The 19,256-nt window shown below is 51.0% G+C and overlaps 1 protein-coding gene across 5 annotated transcripts in view; it reads right to left on the bottom strand.

Annotated features, from left to right (window-relative positions):
- The window catches only part of RGS3 (regulator of G protein signaling 3), a 110,827-nt gene that overhangs the window by 55,185 nt on the left and 36,386 nt on the right, over positions 1 to 19,256 (bottom strand). For all 5 annotated transcript variants that reach the window (XM_033124072.1, XM_033124068.1, XM_033124070.1 and 2 more), the window contains 4 exons: positions 17,515 to 17,711; positions 15,014 to 15,097; positions 9,627 to 9,738; positions 3,995 to 4,038 (listed from right to left, as the gene is read on the bottom strand). In XM_033124072.1, the coding sequence (XP_032979963.1) occupies positions 3,995 to 4,038; positions 9,627 to 9,738; positions 15,014 to 15,097; positions 17,515 to 17,711 (437 nt within the window). The remainder of the gene's footprint in view (positions 1 to 3,994; positions 4,039 to 9,626; positions 9,739 to 15,013; positions 15,098 to 17,514; positions 17,712 to 19,256) is intronic.

Here is a 19,256-nt window from a genome sequence, read left to right as displayed (position 1 = left end):
AATCAGCCACTGCTGTTATTACTCAGGAGTTCATTCGTTTAATACATAGTCATTGAGTACCTGCTCTGTGTCAGGGACTGTACTAGGCCCTGGAGGTAAAGGGGGAAATAAGAGAGACAGGGTTCTTGCCCTCAGGTTGAGGGCAGACAGTAAACCAATAAACAATTAAACAATAGCAGTATAAAGATGAGAAGCCTACAAAGGGAGAGGTCCTACTTGAGCCTGGCGGTCAGAGAAGGCCTCTCTGAAGGGGCAGCACTCCAGCAAAGGCTTGAACAACAAGAGGCCAGCAAGGAAAGTGCTTGGGAGAAATTGTTCCAGGCAGAAAGAACAGCAAATGCAAAGGCTCTGAGCTTGGTGGTAATAGGCATCATTTAATAGCATTTGGGGACATTTTCTATCCTGCTATCCAACCCAAGCTTCAGGGACGCCCCCCTCCAGGGCAGGGCCACCTCCCATGCTAAGTGTTTCCTGGGTGCAGCCATTCCTCTCCCGCCCAAAAGTGTTCAGACGCTGATCTTCCTAATAGCCTCAGAGGAGAGAGTGAAGAAAGCCTTGCCCCTGGGCTTCTGGGAACGAGGTGGATGAATGAGGCAATCCTACCGCTTATCAACAGGTTCCCTCCACTTCCCAGAACTCCCAGCCCACTGCAGGGCAGGACACACTCAGTAAAAGACCCCAAGATTCCCCAGGGAGGAGTCGGGTTCGGTAAGAGATGACCAACGACGAGCCCTCTGCTCCCTGTCTTATCGTGCTCCCCCTGCAAGGGGAGGGGGGAGGCAGGGACTATAGTCCCTTCCAGCTTGGAAAAGGCCATCACTCCACAAAGCTGGCCCTCGCTGGAGCCTCTACCGAGCTGTTTGGGTTTCAGCAAATCCCTTAACCTCCCTTAGCCCCGAATCCTCCTCTCTTTCAGTTCTGAATTCTGCCATAATAATAATTCCTTTTATCTAATTGTCAGTTTTAAAAAGAGCTTTCCCAACCATGATCTCAAGACAGGCTTCTACGCTCAAAGACCTAAACCCGGCCTGGCCCGGGGCTGGCTGTCTTAGATAAGCACACGTTATTGGAAAGCCCCGGCTCCCAAGGCTCTTCTCTAGGTACTGCCTGGAGCTTTGGAGACCGGCCTGGCCAAGAGGCAACATGGAGCCAGCTCCCTCCGGGGCGGGCGGCTGAATTCCCATCTGCCTAAATCTGTCTAAAGCAGGGCCCCAGTGCCCTCCCGGTTGCCCCGGCATGTGAATCCTCATTCTTAATCCACTGTGTGATCCAACTCATCAGTTGTAACACTTTTGCACAGCCTGCCCTCAACACCAGGCTCCAGAGGCAAGGGTGTAAGCTACCCTGAAGGCATTCTCACGTCACTCACCGAGAGGCAGGGCCTCTTGGCTGCAGGGGAGTTAGCCCTGCACAGAGGTCTCCAGGTGGGCCCGGACCTCTGCAGTCAAACATGAGCATCCCCAAATCCAACCAGAACCCCAGCTCTTCTTGGCTTCTTTAAAACCCCCATCTTGCCTCACCTCCTTGTTCCTGAATTAATATTATATTTGTACAAACTAAAACCTCTTCTTCTACAATTTACATTTGTTCGCTTGCTTTGACAAACGTTCTCTCTTTTAATTGAATTCTCTCAATGACCCTATGACATAGAGAGGAAGGAAAGGCACAGACGCTACCATTTTTCAGATATCATTTTTCAGATGAGAAAACTAAGGTTAAGTGGGCAGCTCCAGGAGGTCTCAGGAGAGGAGACATTAAAAGTCTGTCTTCTGTCTCCTCCAGAGGCTACGATCTTGCCACATTTCTGTTACTGCTTATGTACATTACAAAGAAAGTGAGATATTCCTCTTAGCTTTCTTTTTAAAAGATCGATAACTCATTGATGATGTCTCTAATGGAGAGGAAATGCATATGAAAAGCTCTCCCCGTGTTATGCAGCTGCCCATAAGAACAGCTACCATTTATTGAGCGCTCACTGTGTGCCAGGCTCTGAGCTAAGTGCAGTGGACACAGTACCTTATTGAATCTCATTTAATCATTACAACCTCCTTGCAAGGTAGGCCCCATCGGCCTGGTGTCAGAGATGAGTATGTGACTTGTCCAGATCACTCAGTTAGGACATGGCAGAGCCAAGATTCAAGTCTAGGTTTTCTTAACCCCAAAGCATAGGCTGAACTTATGGGAGCCGGGATCAGATTCTAGGTTACAGAATGGTCCCTGGCCATCGTGCTCTATGACCCAATGCCCCTGGCGCTTTGAAGCCAGGAGTAGGCTGCATCTGTCCCATGGATTTGCAGGGGCTGAGGGAAACCTGTCCAGAGCAATAGAGACCCCAGAGCCAAGGACTGCTTAGGGCACCTTCACCCAGGACCTACTGCTGGGGCACAGTCAGAGCAGCTGCCACCCAAGCAATTGGGACGTTCTCAGTGCAGTGGAAGACCTTCTCCCAATCCTGACTCTCTTGCCCTGGTTTCTTCTCTGGGTGCCACCTGTCTGTTAGGCAATCAAGAGGAACCACTTGTCGCAAGTTCTAAGATATGAGTTCGGGGTTCTCTGTGGGATCCCAAACCACCTCGGCAAGCCTGTCCCAGGCTCCTTGTCTTCCTTCATTACAGACATGCCTCTTATAAATAGTTGCCCATTAAGAGAAAAGGGAGGCTTCTGGCTGCCTGTGAGCTTCAATTCCCCGGCCCCTGGGGGGTCAGATCACCTGGTACTTTACTGAAATAAAAGGCCCCAGATCAATATCCCTTCATCAATCTTTGGAGGGCTAGGAGGTCACAACTCCCAGGAAACCAATAAGCAGAAGTGCTTCTCTCTGGGAAAAACAAATCCAGCCTGGCAGGAAGCTCTCTTGGCATTAAAGAACCTGGAGCTTTATGTCAGGCCCTGCCAGAGAGAATCGGAATCCAGAGGGGTGGGGATGGAGGGGCAAACGTTGTACCGTGTTTTCCCGAAAATAAGACCCAGCCGGACAATCAGCTCGAATGCGTCTTTTGGAGCCAAAATTAATATAAGACCCAGTCTTATATTATATTATATTATATTATATTATATTATATTTATATTACATTACATTATATTATACCCAGTCTTATAGTAAAATAAAATCAGCTCTTATATTAAGTTTTACTCCAAAAGACACATTAGAGCTGATTGTCCAGCTAGGTCTTATTTTCAAGGAAACACACTAGAAAATTCCCCAAAAAGCTAAAAGAATTTGATGGCTCAACAGCTCTCAACGTTTTCATCACCGAGAAACTCTTTGATTAAACCTCTGGTTTAATGATGTTTCATCTCCCAACCATATCAAGCAATAAGCTGTTTGCCCAATTTTGCTCGACAAAGGCAGAGCACGGCCCATCCGAGCTCTGATCAGACTGAGATACCCAGGAACACCAATCACACTGAGCGGGGATCACTCCAGCCCAAAACACAGGCATTTGGTGTGTTTTTTAGTCTGTACTGTCTGGCCTAGGTAAAGGTAGCAGATTGGTGCAAAAGTAATTGTGGTTTTCGCTACTATGTTTAACATTTTAAACCGCAATCACTTTTGCACCAACCTAATACCATCAAGTTCAGACCGTTTGAAACACTGGCGAGACCCTTAGGAGGAGTCATGGTGGCACTTCCTGGAAAAAGAGGAAGAAGCAGGAATAGGAATCAGGGCACTCTCCAGAGGAAGGGCCCCCAGATCAATAAATATGGAGATGCACAGCTCAGACCACACCTTCACTGTGGAGAGACCAGGAAGTCCTAAGCGGGAGATCGGTGTCCTCTGGCCCCTCGAAGCACTCTCATGTCCGCTGCTCTTCTACACAGAGGTGAGAGCTACAGGGGCAGGGAGGCAACTGCCATGCAGGCCCTGCCTAGGACCCCTGCACAAGGTGGGGTGGGGGAAGCATCAGAACCCTGGACAAGAACCCTGCTTAAAACCTCCCCTTAAACACCAGGTCACAGATCTCTCTCCTCAAATTCAGAGGGAAGGACTCACCTCCGCTAGATACAGCACGCAGAATTTCAGGTCTTCTGATGAACCTTTGGGGAAAAAAGTAAGATTTGCATCAGAATTGGCTATAGTCTCAGTAGTTTGCTGGTGCATAGAGCACTGTCACACACAGAGGGCTGTGTGTGTGGTACTTCCTGGAAAAAGACAAAGAAAGAAGCAGGCACAGGGGACAGGGAACTCCCTGGAGGAAATGCCACTTACTAACTAACCAAGCTGAGGCACAGCTATAAGGTCTTTGCCTGCATGTCAGCCGGACTCAAGGAATGCTGCGATCTCACCCCATGAGAGGCAGCCAGGAGTCCCCTTTGGGCATGAAACTGCCAGGTACAGGGCACACCAGGAGGTGGGAACAGCATGGGCAAAGGGATGGAGATGGAGAAACACAAGTTGTGCTCAAGGGCTAGCAGGTGTGGCGAAGAAGCCTCACCCCTCCTCCGGGATACCTGCCCTGACTGCTGCCATCTGCCCACGACCTGGCAGCACTCTCCCATGGGCACTCATCTGGGTACAGATCGGGGATGGTTAGTACGAATAACTTCCTGTATTTCAAGCAACAGACCTCTGCAGGCAGACTGTCATGTTGCAGGGAAGCAACCATACAGCACAGCAAACACAAAGCGCCATAGAACTTGAGAGTGCCAACCACTGTGCCAGAAGCTTTATCTGTAAGAGCTCAACCCTCACTACTCCCCCTGTGGAGCAGGGCTTGTTATCACCTATGATTCCAGTGAGAGAACTGAGGCACAAAGAGCTGGAGGAACAAGCCTCAGGTAGAAAGGGGGAGAACCAAGATGTATACCCAGGAAGCCTGGCTCCAGAGCCCACACTCCGAACCCCTATACACCCTCCTCTCAAATGCGTCTACCTCCTCAAGGACGCAGGCCCAGTGCTGGGCTCAAAGTAGCCCTCTCCATACGTACCTGGATCAAATCAATCACCAAAGAAGTTGTAAGATGTGTTATGAAGTAAAGGTGGCTAGGTACAAACAGAGACAGTGGGTCCAGCCTATTCCTAAGAAAAGCAGAGTGAGGGCCCTCGTGTGAGTGAAGTCCAGGCCCCCTCAGAGAAGGCATGTGGGCAGTTCCCTGGGCAAAATCATGCCTAGGGCCAGGGGTGCCAAGCAGAGCCAGATTTTAAAAAGCGCATTAAGTAAATGGGGTTCATTTTGGACTTAGAATGAATCCTACTTGTCCCCACCTAGAGGTGGGTAGGGAGGGAGGGAGCCCTGCCTAAGAAATCTGTCATGTTTAAGGAACCTGTCATTTCAAAGCTCCTGCCAGTTCCTTCTGTTGCTGAGGATGGAAACAAACGGAGGTGGTTTCTTTTAAGAAAATACACTGGGACTTTCCTTGACTTTCCAGAAGAAGACCCTAGTGCCAAGGGAGATACAAAAAGATCTATGTAAGAAAATAGAAATTTGGAGTTTAGAAGCTGGCAGTGATAGAAGAGAAGGCTCTCAGAGGTGGGGAAAAGCCAAGACAGGAGGCGAGGTTGGGGAAATGCAGCCCGGAACACGTTCCCGAGGGTGAGGGATGGATGACAACTGCCTTAAATTTTCTGTGCTGTAACACTGCCCTCCACTGCCCTCCTGCATTACCCCAAACCTTCACGGAAGTCCCCTCCACCTCACGGCTCTGTGCTGGCAGCACTTGGAGGGAACAACGGGATGGGGACAGTGCTCAGCATGGCTCAGAGGCTCGTGAAAGGATGACAAACCTCCGGAGGTGCCAGGGGGGAGCCAGAGCTGTGGGAATGCAGGCTGCAAGGGAGCTGACCCCGGAGAGAGACCTCAGCCCCACCAGAAAACCTTGTGGAACATTAAATCAAGCTCTGGACTCTCCAGGGTGTGGAAAAGGGGTGAGTGTCAAGGAAAAGGGACAGGGAGGCAGCACACATTTGGGTTTCCATCCAACACTCCAAATGCTTTGGCCATTTTAAAATGTAAGAAGTAGCCATTTGGTTCCTGGGTGGGCCTTGCTTCCCACCAAAGAACGTGTGGGTCGTGCAGGGGTCCCCCAGTCATGGGCTGGGTAGGGCCCAGAAAGGGCTTTCCTGCCCAGGTCTGACCCCTCTGTCATTTTCTCAGAGCCCTCGCCAGCCTGGTCTGAGATCCCAAACTCAGCCATTCACCAAGCCCTCTCTACCCTGTGAGACAAGCCAACAGGGTTGTTGTCTCCATTTTCCAGATGCAGAAACTGAGGCCCAGGGAGGGAAACAACTATATACAAAGCAGACAGTGAGAAAGCGGCAGAGCTGAGGTTTGAACCCAGGACTGCCTGCCTCCAAAGCCTGTGTTCTGACCATTATGTCACACTTCTGCCCCCACCACCAGTTTACGTCTCTGTCATTGTGCCAGGCCATGCGCCGGCCCTGAGGTAGGCTCTGAGGATGTGCTCAAAAAATGTCACCCAAATTTAACGCCAAGCATTCCAGCGGCTGCGACCTAAACAGCTTAGTTTCCAAGACTGGGCCCCCTGACTCCCCAGGGTAGATGGAGAGCCCAAGAATCAGCTGGACATTTCCAGGCCATCCTGACAGACCACAGCAGGCCAGGAAGACACACTGTGGGCAGGATACTGGCCGCCTGGGAGGCAGAAACACAAAGAGCAGCAAAGCCAGTGGGCGGCAGAGGCAGGAAGAGACCACAATGGGCCTCGGCTGACCGGAGATGTCCCAATTGTTAGCGCCAGCTCTCCGCCTGTTCCCATTACACAGCCAGGCAGCCCCGCTGAAGCTTTGGGGAAGCGAAGCTGGGCAGGAGGAGGGCAGGTGAGGTTTAAGGGGCCACCAGCAGGAGCCCAGCTGGAAGAGTGTACTTCCGGCCCCCGAGCTGAAGCAGTGCTTCTGTTCTCCTTTCAGTCATTCAGTCATTCACCCAACAAACATTCCTTGTGCCCCACGATGTTCTGGGCCCCATGCTAGACCCTGGGAGTATGCTTCTCCAGAGGAGCTAAGCACCATTCAGACAAGTCACCCGAGGGACTCCGTGGTCCCTGGGTGGGGCAGATTCTCCAGGCCAGGGAACAACCCTCACCAGTCCCAGCCCGCAGGAAAGGCTGGGCGTGTTCCTTGTTTACCATCTTCTTTGCCCCAAAGAAACCTAGGAGTGTGAGCCACGTTAACAAGAGACCATTCGGCCACCAGAAGCTGCAGCTGAGCCCGAAATGAATCTCTTAAAAGCCTTATTCAGGCCTTTGCTGCCGCAGCGGGTGTCTGAGGGCACAAGGGAATCAGGCAGGAAATTGGGCGCCTGGACTCAGGACACTGGGCTCTGCGGCTCCAAATCCAACTGCAGAAGTCATTGGACTCCTGCGAACCCCCGCGACCCACAAGCCCAGCATCTCAGGGGAGCAGGAAGGGGAGGAGGCGAGGGCTCCGCCAATGCCTGGAAAGAATTCTAAGCGGTGGAATGTGCACCTTGCGTGCTCAGTGTCACAGAGCCATTTCCTTTGCTCTCCGCAGCTCATGGGCTCCCTGGAGAGCCATGTTCACTGTATTTGCTCACCAGCACTCTGGAGAAGGGCAAAGCAATATGTGTGCACGCGATCACCTGCCCAGCAAGCCCAGGACAGACTTACACACACGAACACGCACACACACGAACACGCACACATACACACACCTCTCTCATGCCAACCCACAGGGCTCTAATGGCATGGTCATCTCTCCTGAGGAGTGCTGGTCTTGACTACCCTGAGCCTGCCAGCTGTGGGGAGAGGCTGTGGTCTCCAGCCTGAGGAAGCCATGCCTGCAAGGCTGTCACTCACATGGGCTCAACACCTCAAGGCCCCACAGCACCTACCACGACCATCCACCACCCAGTGGAGGATGGAGCTCACCCTGCTTCTAATTTCAAACCTTGGGTCTGGGGGCTCCAGGAGGGGAGGGAGGACATACATATGGGCACTGTCCAGCTTCTCACAGCCACCTCAAGGTCTGTCTGGGGACATCAGGACTGGGAGGGAACACAAAAGACTGGCCCAACCCTTGTTTCACAGCAGAGAAATTGAAGTTCAGAAAAGGGAAAGAGCCAGCTGAAGTCACATAGCACGTTAGCGGCAAACCTGAGCCCAGACCCCAGACTCCCAGCTGCTACCCTCAGCTCTTCCACTGCCCTGGTCGCTTCCATGCCAACCCCTCCCCAAAGCACAGCCATTTTGAGCTTCCCTTTCTTCTCCCTCCCTCCCTTTAGCAGGAGGCTGAGCACTGCCCACCGGTAAGGTTTGGTTCTATAATCTACCAGCCTGTTACCAAGCACGGCCCGCCAGTGTCCCCCTCACAGCTGACTGGGTCCCAGACTGTCTGAGCTGGAGATGAGCAGATGCACAGAGGAAGGGACTATACAGTGTGAGGGCATACGTGTGTGTGATCGCAGTGGGTGGAAGGGACACGATAGTGGGCATGTAGAGGAAGCAAGGAAAGGGCACAGCAGCAGGACACCAAGGGCAGCAGCTCTCACCTGCCCCCCTCCCATGGCAGCTCCCTGCAATGCCAGGGTCTGAGCTGAACATGCACAGAGGGCTGCTCCTCACCACTGACCCGGGGGAGGGGCTGGCCTCGAATGAGGTGACTTGCTTTTTCCCCTCAGTGGCAGCCCTGGTCAGCGGGCAGGAGAAAGCCAAAGGCGGAGAAGAAGTTGTAAGTGACTTCCCGCGGGGCAGTGCGAGTGGAGGTTCTCACACTGCCCGGTGTCTAAGGAGGAAGGCCAGCAAGGGCCAAGCACACACGTCGGGTTTGCAAACAGGCAGGAAGTTTTCCTGGAGCAAAACCCGTCAAAACAGAATTCTTTCGCTGGGTCATATTTTCCTCCCTGCCCCTGTCACCCGTGCTCAAACAGGTCTGTTGTTGTTTTCATAATCTGGGAGAGGAAATGGAGCCCCTTCAGCAGAGACCTCAGGCGCCAAACCAAACCGCTCAGCAGATACTCCCAGCTGGCTTCCCGTCCCCAAGTGGAGGAGGGCACGATGGAAAGTTTGGGGTAGAGGTTCACTCCATGCTCCCACGTGTTCCTGCTCAGCAGCCCCCAGCCACACGTGCTGCAGCTTCCTCCGGCTCTGGTCAAAGCAACGCAGCTGAGTGCAGAAGGAGAGTGGTCTCTTGTCCCAGATATATGTGGTGAGTGTGGTGGCAATTAGCATTTATTGGGCACCTGGTGTGGGTCAGGCACTTTGCATATATGACCTAATTTAATCTTCACAACAACCTTCTGAGATACTGTTGGTATCCCACATTTTCACGAGGAAACAGGCTCAGAGAAGTTGAGCACTTTGCCCAAAGTCACACAGGCACGGAGGGACAGGGCCAAAATCTGAGCACAGGTCTAAATCCAAAGCTCTTCCCACTCTACTCCACAGCCTCCCTGAACGTCCCCGGAACAGAAACATCCCAGCAAAACTCAGAGTGTACAGGGAGGCTTGCCAGCCTAGAATGGAACGTCAGTGTCTGAGACCCCCCCCGGCCCAGGGGCAGGACCTGGCCGCACGTGCTCAGATGCCTCATGGACAGCTGGCAGCTCAGCACCCCAGGGACTGGACCCAAACTGAGCATCCAGGCTGCCCAGAGCAGTGGACTCAGCGCGAGTGAGGAGGAGGCCCAAGGCATCTTGGCACCCACTTACCTTCCTGCAGCTTCACACTCTGGAGGTAGAGGGGATTCCTCAGGACGTTGCAGCGGCCAGGCTCGTCCTCCTTGGTGAAGAGCAGCAGGTCCGAATAGGCAAACAGCGTCACCTGCGTCAGGTGAGAGCACATAGAACTGGCTCTTCAGCTGTCCCAGAGGCCAAGGGCCACAACCTCCCTTAGAGACCCAGGTAAGGAGTCATCATCTCAGGCAGAACCAGGAGCAGACTTCGTGTGGCCTCAGCCAAGGACAGAGACCTGACCTGCAGTCAAGACCGCCCCCATGCCCTACGGTTTTCTACAGATCCACTCCGCACAGCAGGAAAAAATAAACAGAACAGAAAATGACCCTCACTCTCTGTGGCAGATGGCCCCTGAAAGCCTCTCCACAGCCTGACACCCCACAGGCTCACCTCTCTGGCCAAAAGCCCCTGGAATCTCCAGCCCCACACCCTTGGCTTGGAGCCACACATGAGCTGCAGAATGTCCCACATCTGCTTGCATTATCCTCTAAACATCTGGCTGAAAGAGCATTGGGCTTGGAATCAGAAGTCATGAGGCTCCTATCCTACTAAATAGCCATGAAAACTTGGTTAAGTCCCCTGAGTTTTCTCCTCTGTGCAAACAGGCGGAGAGACCCTGCCTGGTTCCCTCACAGGCTCCTTTCACAAGCTCTGTGCAGGCTATGAATTGAGGCACCCTGCGAAGTGAGGTTACCAAATTCCTTGCGGGTAATTTTAACCACAGTAATGCGCCATCAGTTTGAGAAAAAGCCAGTTACTTACGCTCCAATACAGACATGTACATAACTTTCATCTCTTTTATGCACTAGCTGCTCCAAAAATAAGTGAGAAAGCTATTTTTAGGCATTATAGGTAAACCAACAGGCATGCTTAGCATACTTTTGTGCTACAAAAATTCACTTGATCCTCTAATGCCACTAAAGATTACACTGTTCTTTGCTTTGTAAATCCTGCAGTGGCCTGTAGTCCAGGGCAATAAAATCCAATTTTAGACTCTCCGAAGAAAACCAAACATGATTAATTAGGTGAACTTCTCTTTGAGGTGTCAAAATCTGACACTTCGTCTCTTCTGAAGTAAGAAGCACCAGCCAGGAGGGCTTGGCACACACTAGCAAGGGCCACAGTGCGTGTGTGTTGGACTGTCGTTGAAGTTTAAAAAGCCAACACGTTGACATTTAGCTATCTGACTGATAAAGATGACCTAACAACTCCACCTCTGAGACTATCCTACAGACATATTTACAAGGCTATATAAATATGAACCTATAAGGATGTTCTCAGCAACATTTTTGTAATAAAAATACATAAACTAATGAGAGTGGGGGGGTGAGAATGACACAGAAAAAAGAATATAGTAAAATAAACAAGAGAAGGGCAAGAGAAAAAAAACGGAATAAACGCCCGTCAAGAGAGGATGGAGAAGATAAATTATGCCATCTTCATATGATGGGGTTCGATGAGACTACTAAAAGAATAAAGTAGAGCTATGCGAGCAGAAGCCGAAACCTGTCCATCATAAGTCACAATAGTGCAATGCGCAAAAATACCTACAAGTATAATCCAATTTTGTGAAACAAAACTATAAATCTATCTATATGTTAACATTTTTTAAAATGTCTAAGATACCACACTCTTCACTCTAGGCAGTGGATTTTACTTCAAACATTTCTGCTTAATTTGCATTATTTTGCAATGAGAATCTGTTACTTTTGTAATTTAATATATAAATATTTTTCAAAGGACCGCTTGGCTTCTTGTGAGTAACACAAACACAGAGGTGTGAGGGATTCTGGGCCACAGAGATAATAAGAGTCATCCTTAAGCAGAGGCTCTCCCTCAGGGGCTCTGGCTCCTCTAAGAGGACCAAACAGGAGGGCTCTGGAAGGGACCCCGGACTGGAAGGGATCCCGGTGATGACTCTATCCAAACCCCTTCCCACCACAGCCCTGTCCCAACTGAGTCCAACAGAAGTCTCCGCTGGCTGAGCACTTACTTTCTGTTCAGTGGGTCCTCAGCATTGCCCTCCCTCATTTATAGATGAGGACCCTGCTACTCAGAGAGGTTAAGTGACCTGTCCAAGGCCACACAGCCAGGGACCATTGCCTAGGTCTGGCTGACCCTACAGTGCTCACTATACAGAGAAACAGCAATATGTCTACAGTTGTCCTGTCCCTGAATGTGAAAGAATCCGAGCAGGGACCAAAAAAAGTAGAGCAAAGGAGACCAAAAAATAAATGAAGTTAAGGGAAAGAAAAAAATGATCCAAGAGTTCAGAAGGATTTGAGGGGTTAGTTGCCTAAGGAGAGGTCTTTGAAGTCCACGTCGTGGAAAGGACAAGGCTCGAAAGCAGCCAAACATAGGCAAACCCTCAAGGTCCCCGACCCACTCAAGGGTCACGTGTGGACCCACAGGGAAGCTGGCAGGGGAACGGTTGGACGAGACAGTCTATCAGGAGCCTAAAAAACATCAAAACATATCCCAGGCCCAGAGAGGCCTGGAGGGACGACAAGTGCCCAACTGCAAGGTGAGAAAAGCCCTAGGCTGCTGCTCTGGCCCCAGTTCCCAGAACTGGAAATGTGGTCTAGACAGGAAGTGATTAAGGCATGAACGAAGAATTTCCCCAAAGGTCAGGTCAGGGAAAGGGCAGAGCTGGCACACAGCTGGAAGAAAGGCCAGGGGGCAAGCGTGCCAGGGGAGAGCAGGTGGGCCCCTCTCCCATCTCACCAGCATCCTGCTGACCTTGCTCCAGCAGGAGCCACAGTGGCCCATCTCCATGGCCCAGTTACCTGCTGCCCACTAGGTGTCTTCCCCACACTTGCTCCAAGGACACATCTGTTTGGCCAGAGTCAAGGGTTGAGGGATAGCGTGATTAGGGAATCCTTGCAACTTGGAGGGTGTCTTCTCCCAAGTAGCCCTAACCAAGCTTCCTCCAGGAATCTGGCCTAAGGCAGGGTTTGCAAAAAAGACCTTGAGGCCTTAGTTAATGGTAAACTCAATGAGTCAGTGTGTGAAGTGAGGGTGTGTCTGTCTTGGGCCCATAGTAGCCCTGGAAACTCTCACACAGGGCCTGGCTACATTGTGATGCCCAGTAACTAGTGTTTGAATATAGAAATGAGGCTCCTCTGTTACTCCGATTTGATCTCAGGGCACATTAATGAAGCCTGTGACTTCTGGGAGGGTGTGTAATGAAGGCAGTTCCTGGTGTGGGTCTGGATCAGCTCAGAGACATTAGCAAACCGGAGCGCGCTCAGAGCAGAGACGGGACCAAGGACCAAGGGCGAACATTCCAAAAATAAAGATTCCTGTTGAATGTAAGAGAGAACTTTCTACAAGTTAGCACTCTCTGGTAACCAAACCAATGCCTGGAGGGGGCTGTCTCTTCAGACTCAAGAGTTGGCTGGAAAACCATCAGCTGGAAGTTCCAGAGTTGCACTCAGAACAGACAGCTCCTGAGGACTAAGCAACACTGCAATTCTACAAATTTATCCAAGCCTCTCTTGGACTGGTTTATATTTTTGGCCTGCATAACATGACAGGATACTAAGATAAACATACTTCCTAGCATACTTGAAGAAAAAGAAATATATTTATCTTGCTTGTCTTCAAATCACTTCTTTCAATCTTCAAAAGAGGGTCTCTTTGTTCTAAGGCTCCAAGCTCCACAAGGCAAAGAGTTTGGGGACAGACTGTAATCAGGCTATGGCTTCAGCTTGCATTTGCTAGTTTGTTTGTAAACAAACTGGCCAGAGGCAGCATGGGACCATGGAAAGCCCGGCTGAGCCAGAGCCAGCGATATGAGTACTAATCCTGGCTCCGTCCCTTACAAGCCTTGAGAACTTCAGGTCCCAGTTAATCTCCCTGGAGCCTCAGTTTCCTCATCTATAGAGTGGGGACAACGGTGCCTGTCCTGGGGATGCTACAAGAGCTGATATCTAGTATGTAAAATGCATGCGCAGAGAGGGTAACAGAGCACGTGCTCACGGTTTGCAGACTCAATGGTGAGCAGACAAACAAAAGAGCAAATTTAGACATATGTATGGATTTCAGGGTGGCTGTCATTTCTCAGTGCCCGCTTCCCAATCTTCTGACTGTGTAGCCCCACCTCGCTTTCTGACCCTTGGCCACCTTAGGTTCACCACACCCTTACTCACTAAGGAGCTGTGGCTCCCAGTGACTTCTTGTTCCTAAAACTCAAATCCCCCTCAGCAAATGAAGATTTACTCCCACGGAGGCAATTCAGAAAATATGCCAAGGTTCTTAAGAAAGTTTCCCAAGAGAAGGTCCAGAGCTGCAGTGAGCAAGGCCCATGTGGTAGAAATCGGCACGCAGGCTCCCTTCAAAGAGCTCACTGGGAATACTATATGAGTTCTGGTCTGCTTGTTCATAAAACAAAACAAAAGCAGCCTCCTGCTTTAACCACAATTACACATAATGTCCCAGAATGCTGAGGCTGAACGGGCCCTTAGAGATCAGCCGATCTCAGCTGCCTCCAACATACAACACACCCACCGTTCCGATGAGAAGACTGAGGAAGAAGGGAGAAGTCACAAGTGAGCCAGCAGCTGAGCAGGAGCTGGCTACACGCTTCCTGCCTTCGCGTTTCCTGATCTTTCCACACTACCTCAAGCGGACCCTCAATACAGTCCAAGACACACTGCCCGTGTTCAGTCAGGACCTGATCTGCAGCAAGGCCCTGCCCCTCTCTGCAAGGCCCCTAGGTAGCCTTGACGATCCCAGCGCTCCAACTTCTGTGCTCCCGTAGATGTAAGCTCACGGGACTGCGCTGGAGCGTGGTCAGCTCTGGGGATTGTGTGGGTGAGTGCAATTCCCCCGTCAGACATCAGCCAGGGCCAGCTCCCCGGAAGAGGGGCCTGATCTCCACACCCAGGCCTCTGTTGGCAGAGCTAAAGCCCAGGAGAAATAACAGACTTACCCCTTAGAAAAGGAGTTAGGACGTGAGTTAATGCAGACCCAGAAAACCTGCTAAGTGATGCTCCTCTAAAATTCTCACCTACAAAGGCACTCACCAGCTGGAGGGAAGGGCCATCTCTCCGCTCCTTGGAGGAAGTTGGGATAAACAACGGGAAGTCTTTAGTGGCTGGGAAAACTTTCTAACTATCTAAGATGGACTCAACAGCTTTGAGAGGGGGTGAGTTCCTCATCACTGGAAATGTACAAGAAAAAGTGGGGTCACCATTTGGTAAGGAGGGCATGAAGGGGGATGGAAGACTTTTCAGGGCTTTTTTCCTACCCCAAGCTTATATAATTCTAAGACCATTAGGAAGAGAGAAAAGTTAGGGGCCTGAAGGATGGCCGATGCAGCCCACCAGGAAACGCCACCAGGAACGGTGTGTAAGCCTTACCTCGGCAGCCTTGTTCCGCCCCTCGTACAACAGCAGCTCCTCTGACAACAGGAGGGTCCGGGCAGGGTTACAGAGATCTAAAGGCTGAAAAAAAAAAAAAGTGGGCCGTTCAAAGAGGCCTCGTGGAGATGGTTGTGGGTCGGGGGAGATGGCTTGGCAAAGCAAGACACAGAAAAGACTGCCAGTCCTCCTCACAACCCAAGAAACCACACACCCCCTCAGACGCAGATGGAAACAGAAAGACAGACGCTTTTGTCCTGGGCGGAACTGTTGCTGCCACCTTCACCACCAGCCCTCACCGTGAGAGCTACGCTCTGGCAGGAAGTCCAACCACATGTAGCAGTCCTCCTCCCCTCGGCTCTCCCACTATACTGGGCTCTTGGGGCTTCCCAGGCCCATACTCCCCCATCTGTCCTCACGAGCTGGTCCCTGCTGTTAGGTCCAGGCTCTCAGGATATCCCCAGAGAGGTCTCAGGATATCAAAATATGCCGGATTCCCTTCAAAGCCAGGCCCGTCCCTGCTCTACATTCATACACACTCCTCAGCTATCAATTCCCAGGAACCAGTTCTCACCCAGACCCCTCCCCCTACCCCATCACCCTGCCCCATACCTACTGAGGAGCCCCCACCTCCTGCCCAGCGCAGAGAAAGCTCCCTAAGCTCTGGACTACCCAGCAAAGCTTATCCTCATGAAAGCACATTTATAAATAACATGGCTTCCAGGCACCTGACATCAAGCAAGGTTCTGGAGAAAAGATAATGAAATAAATGTCAACTACACACAGCAACCTGGGTGGATCTTACAAATAATGTGAAGCAAAGGAAGTAGGGCCCAAAAGAATATATGCGGTATGGTTTCATTCAGTAACATTCAAAAAGAGGCCAAACCAAACATGGTGAGGAAAGCACACATAGACGGTAAAACTAAAGAAAAGCAAAGAAATGAGTACCATAAAGTCAGGCTAGTGCGCATGTCTGCTGGGGAGAAGGGCCTTCCAATCAAGAAGAGACATACGCAGTCTCTGGCATGGGTGGTGGCCATGGTCTATTTCTTTACCTTAGTGGATATCCACTTTATAATTTTTTGTTAAATTGTACATTTAAGTGTGATGCCGTTTTGGGTTTATATATTTTACAATTTTAAAGTTTTTATCACTTTTTCAAAATTTTAATTTTTTTGTAAAAAATTTAACAATGAAAGCAAAAAATAATCCCCGTGAATGCCAAGACCTTTGTGGTTACATCCCAAGAAAGAGACTAAGAGAAAGGCAAAGGGCAGGCCCTACTGAGGGAGTTGTCCGGGGAAGGTGTGTCACCGGCCAGAGGGGCACTGGGTCCTAAAAACTGCGAGTTCTAAGGCCCACTAGACAGTGACAGGTCTAGAATGGGATGCCAGGAATAGCAGAGAAGGAAATAATGGTCAGAAATGAAGCCCTTGGGACCACGTCACCTCTACGTTGCTGATGAGGGGATGAACTAATCAAGTCTTTATGGAAAGCAATTTGTCAGCATGCATAAAGAGCCTTTAAAATGTTTATGACCCATGACTCAGTCATTTCACTTCTAGGAATCTCTTCCAAGGAAAATAAGCAGAGAGGCAATTCATGCACAAGGATTTTCATCACAGAATTATTTACAATAATAGTAAAAGAAGTAGACATAGCAGAAGTGTCTGAACAGAGCACTGGTTAAGTAAATATGGTACATCCATATAACAGGATAGTGTGCAATCACTACAAAACACAGGCTCAAAGAGTATTTGGTAATGTGGGAAATGTTCGTGCTGAAATTTTCATATTCAAAAAAAGCGACAGGATAGAAAATGTATAATAAGACGTGTTTTTCTTTTACTGTATATAAGCACACACACAAAGGCACCTAAATGCTCACACGGGTTATATCCGGGTGATGGAATAAATGAAGGTTTGGAAATGGGGAGGCAGAGAGGGAAGAAGAGGGAAAAGCAGGAGAAGGGAGATCTAAGTGAATCTCAGGCTAGTAGCTACTACTAGCCAGACATGTTTGCCAAGACCCAGGAGGCCAGAGGAGATGCCAGATCTCCAGTCTCTCCCTTGATCATTTCCAAACAACAAACCACTGGATGCGCCAGAAAGCAGGAGCTTCAACTCAGAGGTCCTGTAACAACACAGCAGCTATAGTGAGCCTGCCCTGTCCACAGAGAAAGGGGAGGTTCAGGGGGGCAGGGAGGGGACCCCCTTATTGCTGGGCTTCCCTGCCCCCACTCTCCTGTTTCCCCTCCTGGAGACCTGTGCTCCCTCAGTATAACCCCCCGAATCCTGAGCACCTGAAGCTATTTGTCTTTCCATAAAGGAGGCCCCCAATCCTGGAACGAGGCACCATCCCTGAGTCCCGGGGTGAAGAACACCCCTCTTTTTCCCCTTCTACCTGAAGGACCCCCCTCTTCCTCCCCTCCTACCTGAGTCCTGGGGGGAAGGACCCCCCTCTTTCTCACCTCCCGTGAAGCCAGCCACCAGCTCACCTGAACAAAGACGGGGAACACCAGGACCTTGGGGGCCAGGGTGACGTAGGTGCCATAGCTCGAGTGTGGGGTGTGTGGCCTCATGGCCGGGCAGTTCTGGTAGTTCCCGTGACCCTTCATGGTCTGCACCGTCTTCATCAGCCGGGACTTCTTCCCCAGGCCTGTGTAGGACTTCCCTTTACTGGGATTCCCTGATTCTGTGCAACAGAGATGGGAGGAACCATGAGGCATTTCCGTCACCCCTGCAAAGGCATCCCCTCCACAGAAACGGGGAACAGACTCGGTCGACAGCCATTTACTGTGAGCATCTGCTATGTGCCATGCCTTGTGCAAGGTGCAGAGAACCCCGGGAGGCTGCAGCAGGCTCTCGGACCTCAAGGAATTCCCTCCCAATCTATGAGAGATACTGACACGTAAACAAGCAACCCCAGGGCTTGGATGGAGCTGGGAACCACCAACTGTGATGCAGGCTGCCGTCCCCATCTGGTGACCCAGGAACCAAATCAGACCCATCAATCTGGCCTCATACTTTTAAAAATCAGGAATTCTCTCACATTTGAAAAATCAGAAGATCTGACCACATGGGGCTTACCTAGAATAATCAATTGGAGCAGAGCAGCGACTGCCCGGTGGCAGAAGCCAGATGCCTGTGCCCAAATGGCACTGCTCTGCTTATTAGCTTGGTGACTTCGGCAACTCACTTCCCTGCCCAGAGCCTTGATTTCCTCAATAACAGTACCAAGCTCACTGGGTTGCTGTGAGGATTAATTGATGCTCTAAGTAAAACCCTTAGAACAGGGCCTGCAACCTCTACGTGCACAATGAAAGTTAGCTGCTAACAGGTGGTGCTTCTTGTTGTTGTAATTCCTCCCTTTGAAAAAGCAAGTTCATCAGGTGCCTCAGGGAGTCTGGGAATCCTAGGTTTGATCATAGCTAAGAGGTCCTCCTGCCTTGGCCACCAACCCACAAATTATTCTAATCAGAAAAAGGAGAGGAAGAGGGGCGTGGGAGCCGCTCCAGGAAAGAGAGCAGAAAGCTGCAGGGGATTCCTCTTTAAGGAGATACTGCTGGACACACACCCTCACACTGAACAGGGGTGGCCTACAAGTCTGCCAACAGAGTCTGATGGGCAGAGGAGCAAAACAGAGGGTAGCAAAAAGTCCGGGATTCTTGGGTGTGAGCAGGCAAATTCTGGAGCACTCATGCTCCACACACCCCTGTCCCCTCTGAGAGCTCCTGCTGCCAGGTGGGCAGCTGACCTGCCCTCCCGGACCTGCATGGCCAGCCCATGTCCTAGGGCCCAGGCTTCCTCCCACTACCCCCAGTCCTGGCCCTGCATGGCCAGCCCACGTCCTAGGGCCCAGGCTTCCTCCCACCACCCCCAGTCCTGGCCCTGCATGGCCAGCCCACGTCCTGGGGCCTAGGCTTCCTTCCGCCACCCCCAGTCCTGGCCCTGCATGGCCAGCCCACGTCCTGGGACCCAGGCTTCCTCCTGCCACCCCCCGTCCTGGCTGCCAGGGGCTGAACAGGTGGCTTGACCCCAGCTATGTCTCGGGGAAGCTCCCCACCAACGCCAAGTCCACAGCCTCAGAGGAAAAACTCAGCTCAGAAGGTTTCACACTTGCTTCCTCCGCCTACCTTGTGCCCCTTCTCACTGAGCAGGGTGAGAAAAACAAGTCGACGTCCCCCATAAGTGACCACCCATCCCAGTGTATCTCTTGGGGCAACACTCAAACCATAAT

This window comes from Rhinolophus ferrumequinum, chromosome 12 (assembly GCF_004115265.2).
Source record: "Rhinolophus ferrumequinum isolate MPI-CBG mRhiFer1 chromosome 12, mRhiFer1_v1.p, whole genome shotgun sequence".
Lineage (NCBI taxonomy): Eukaryota > Metazoa > Chordata > Mammalia > Chiroptera > Rhinolophidae > Rhinolophus > Rhinolophus ferrumequinum.
The sequence above is the reverse complement of the archived record's forward strand: the minus strand, read 5'-3'. Positions and strand labels throughout refer to the sequence as shown.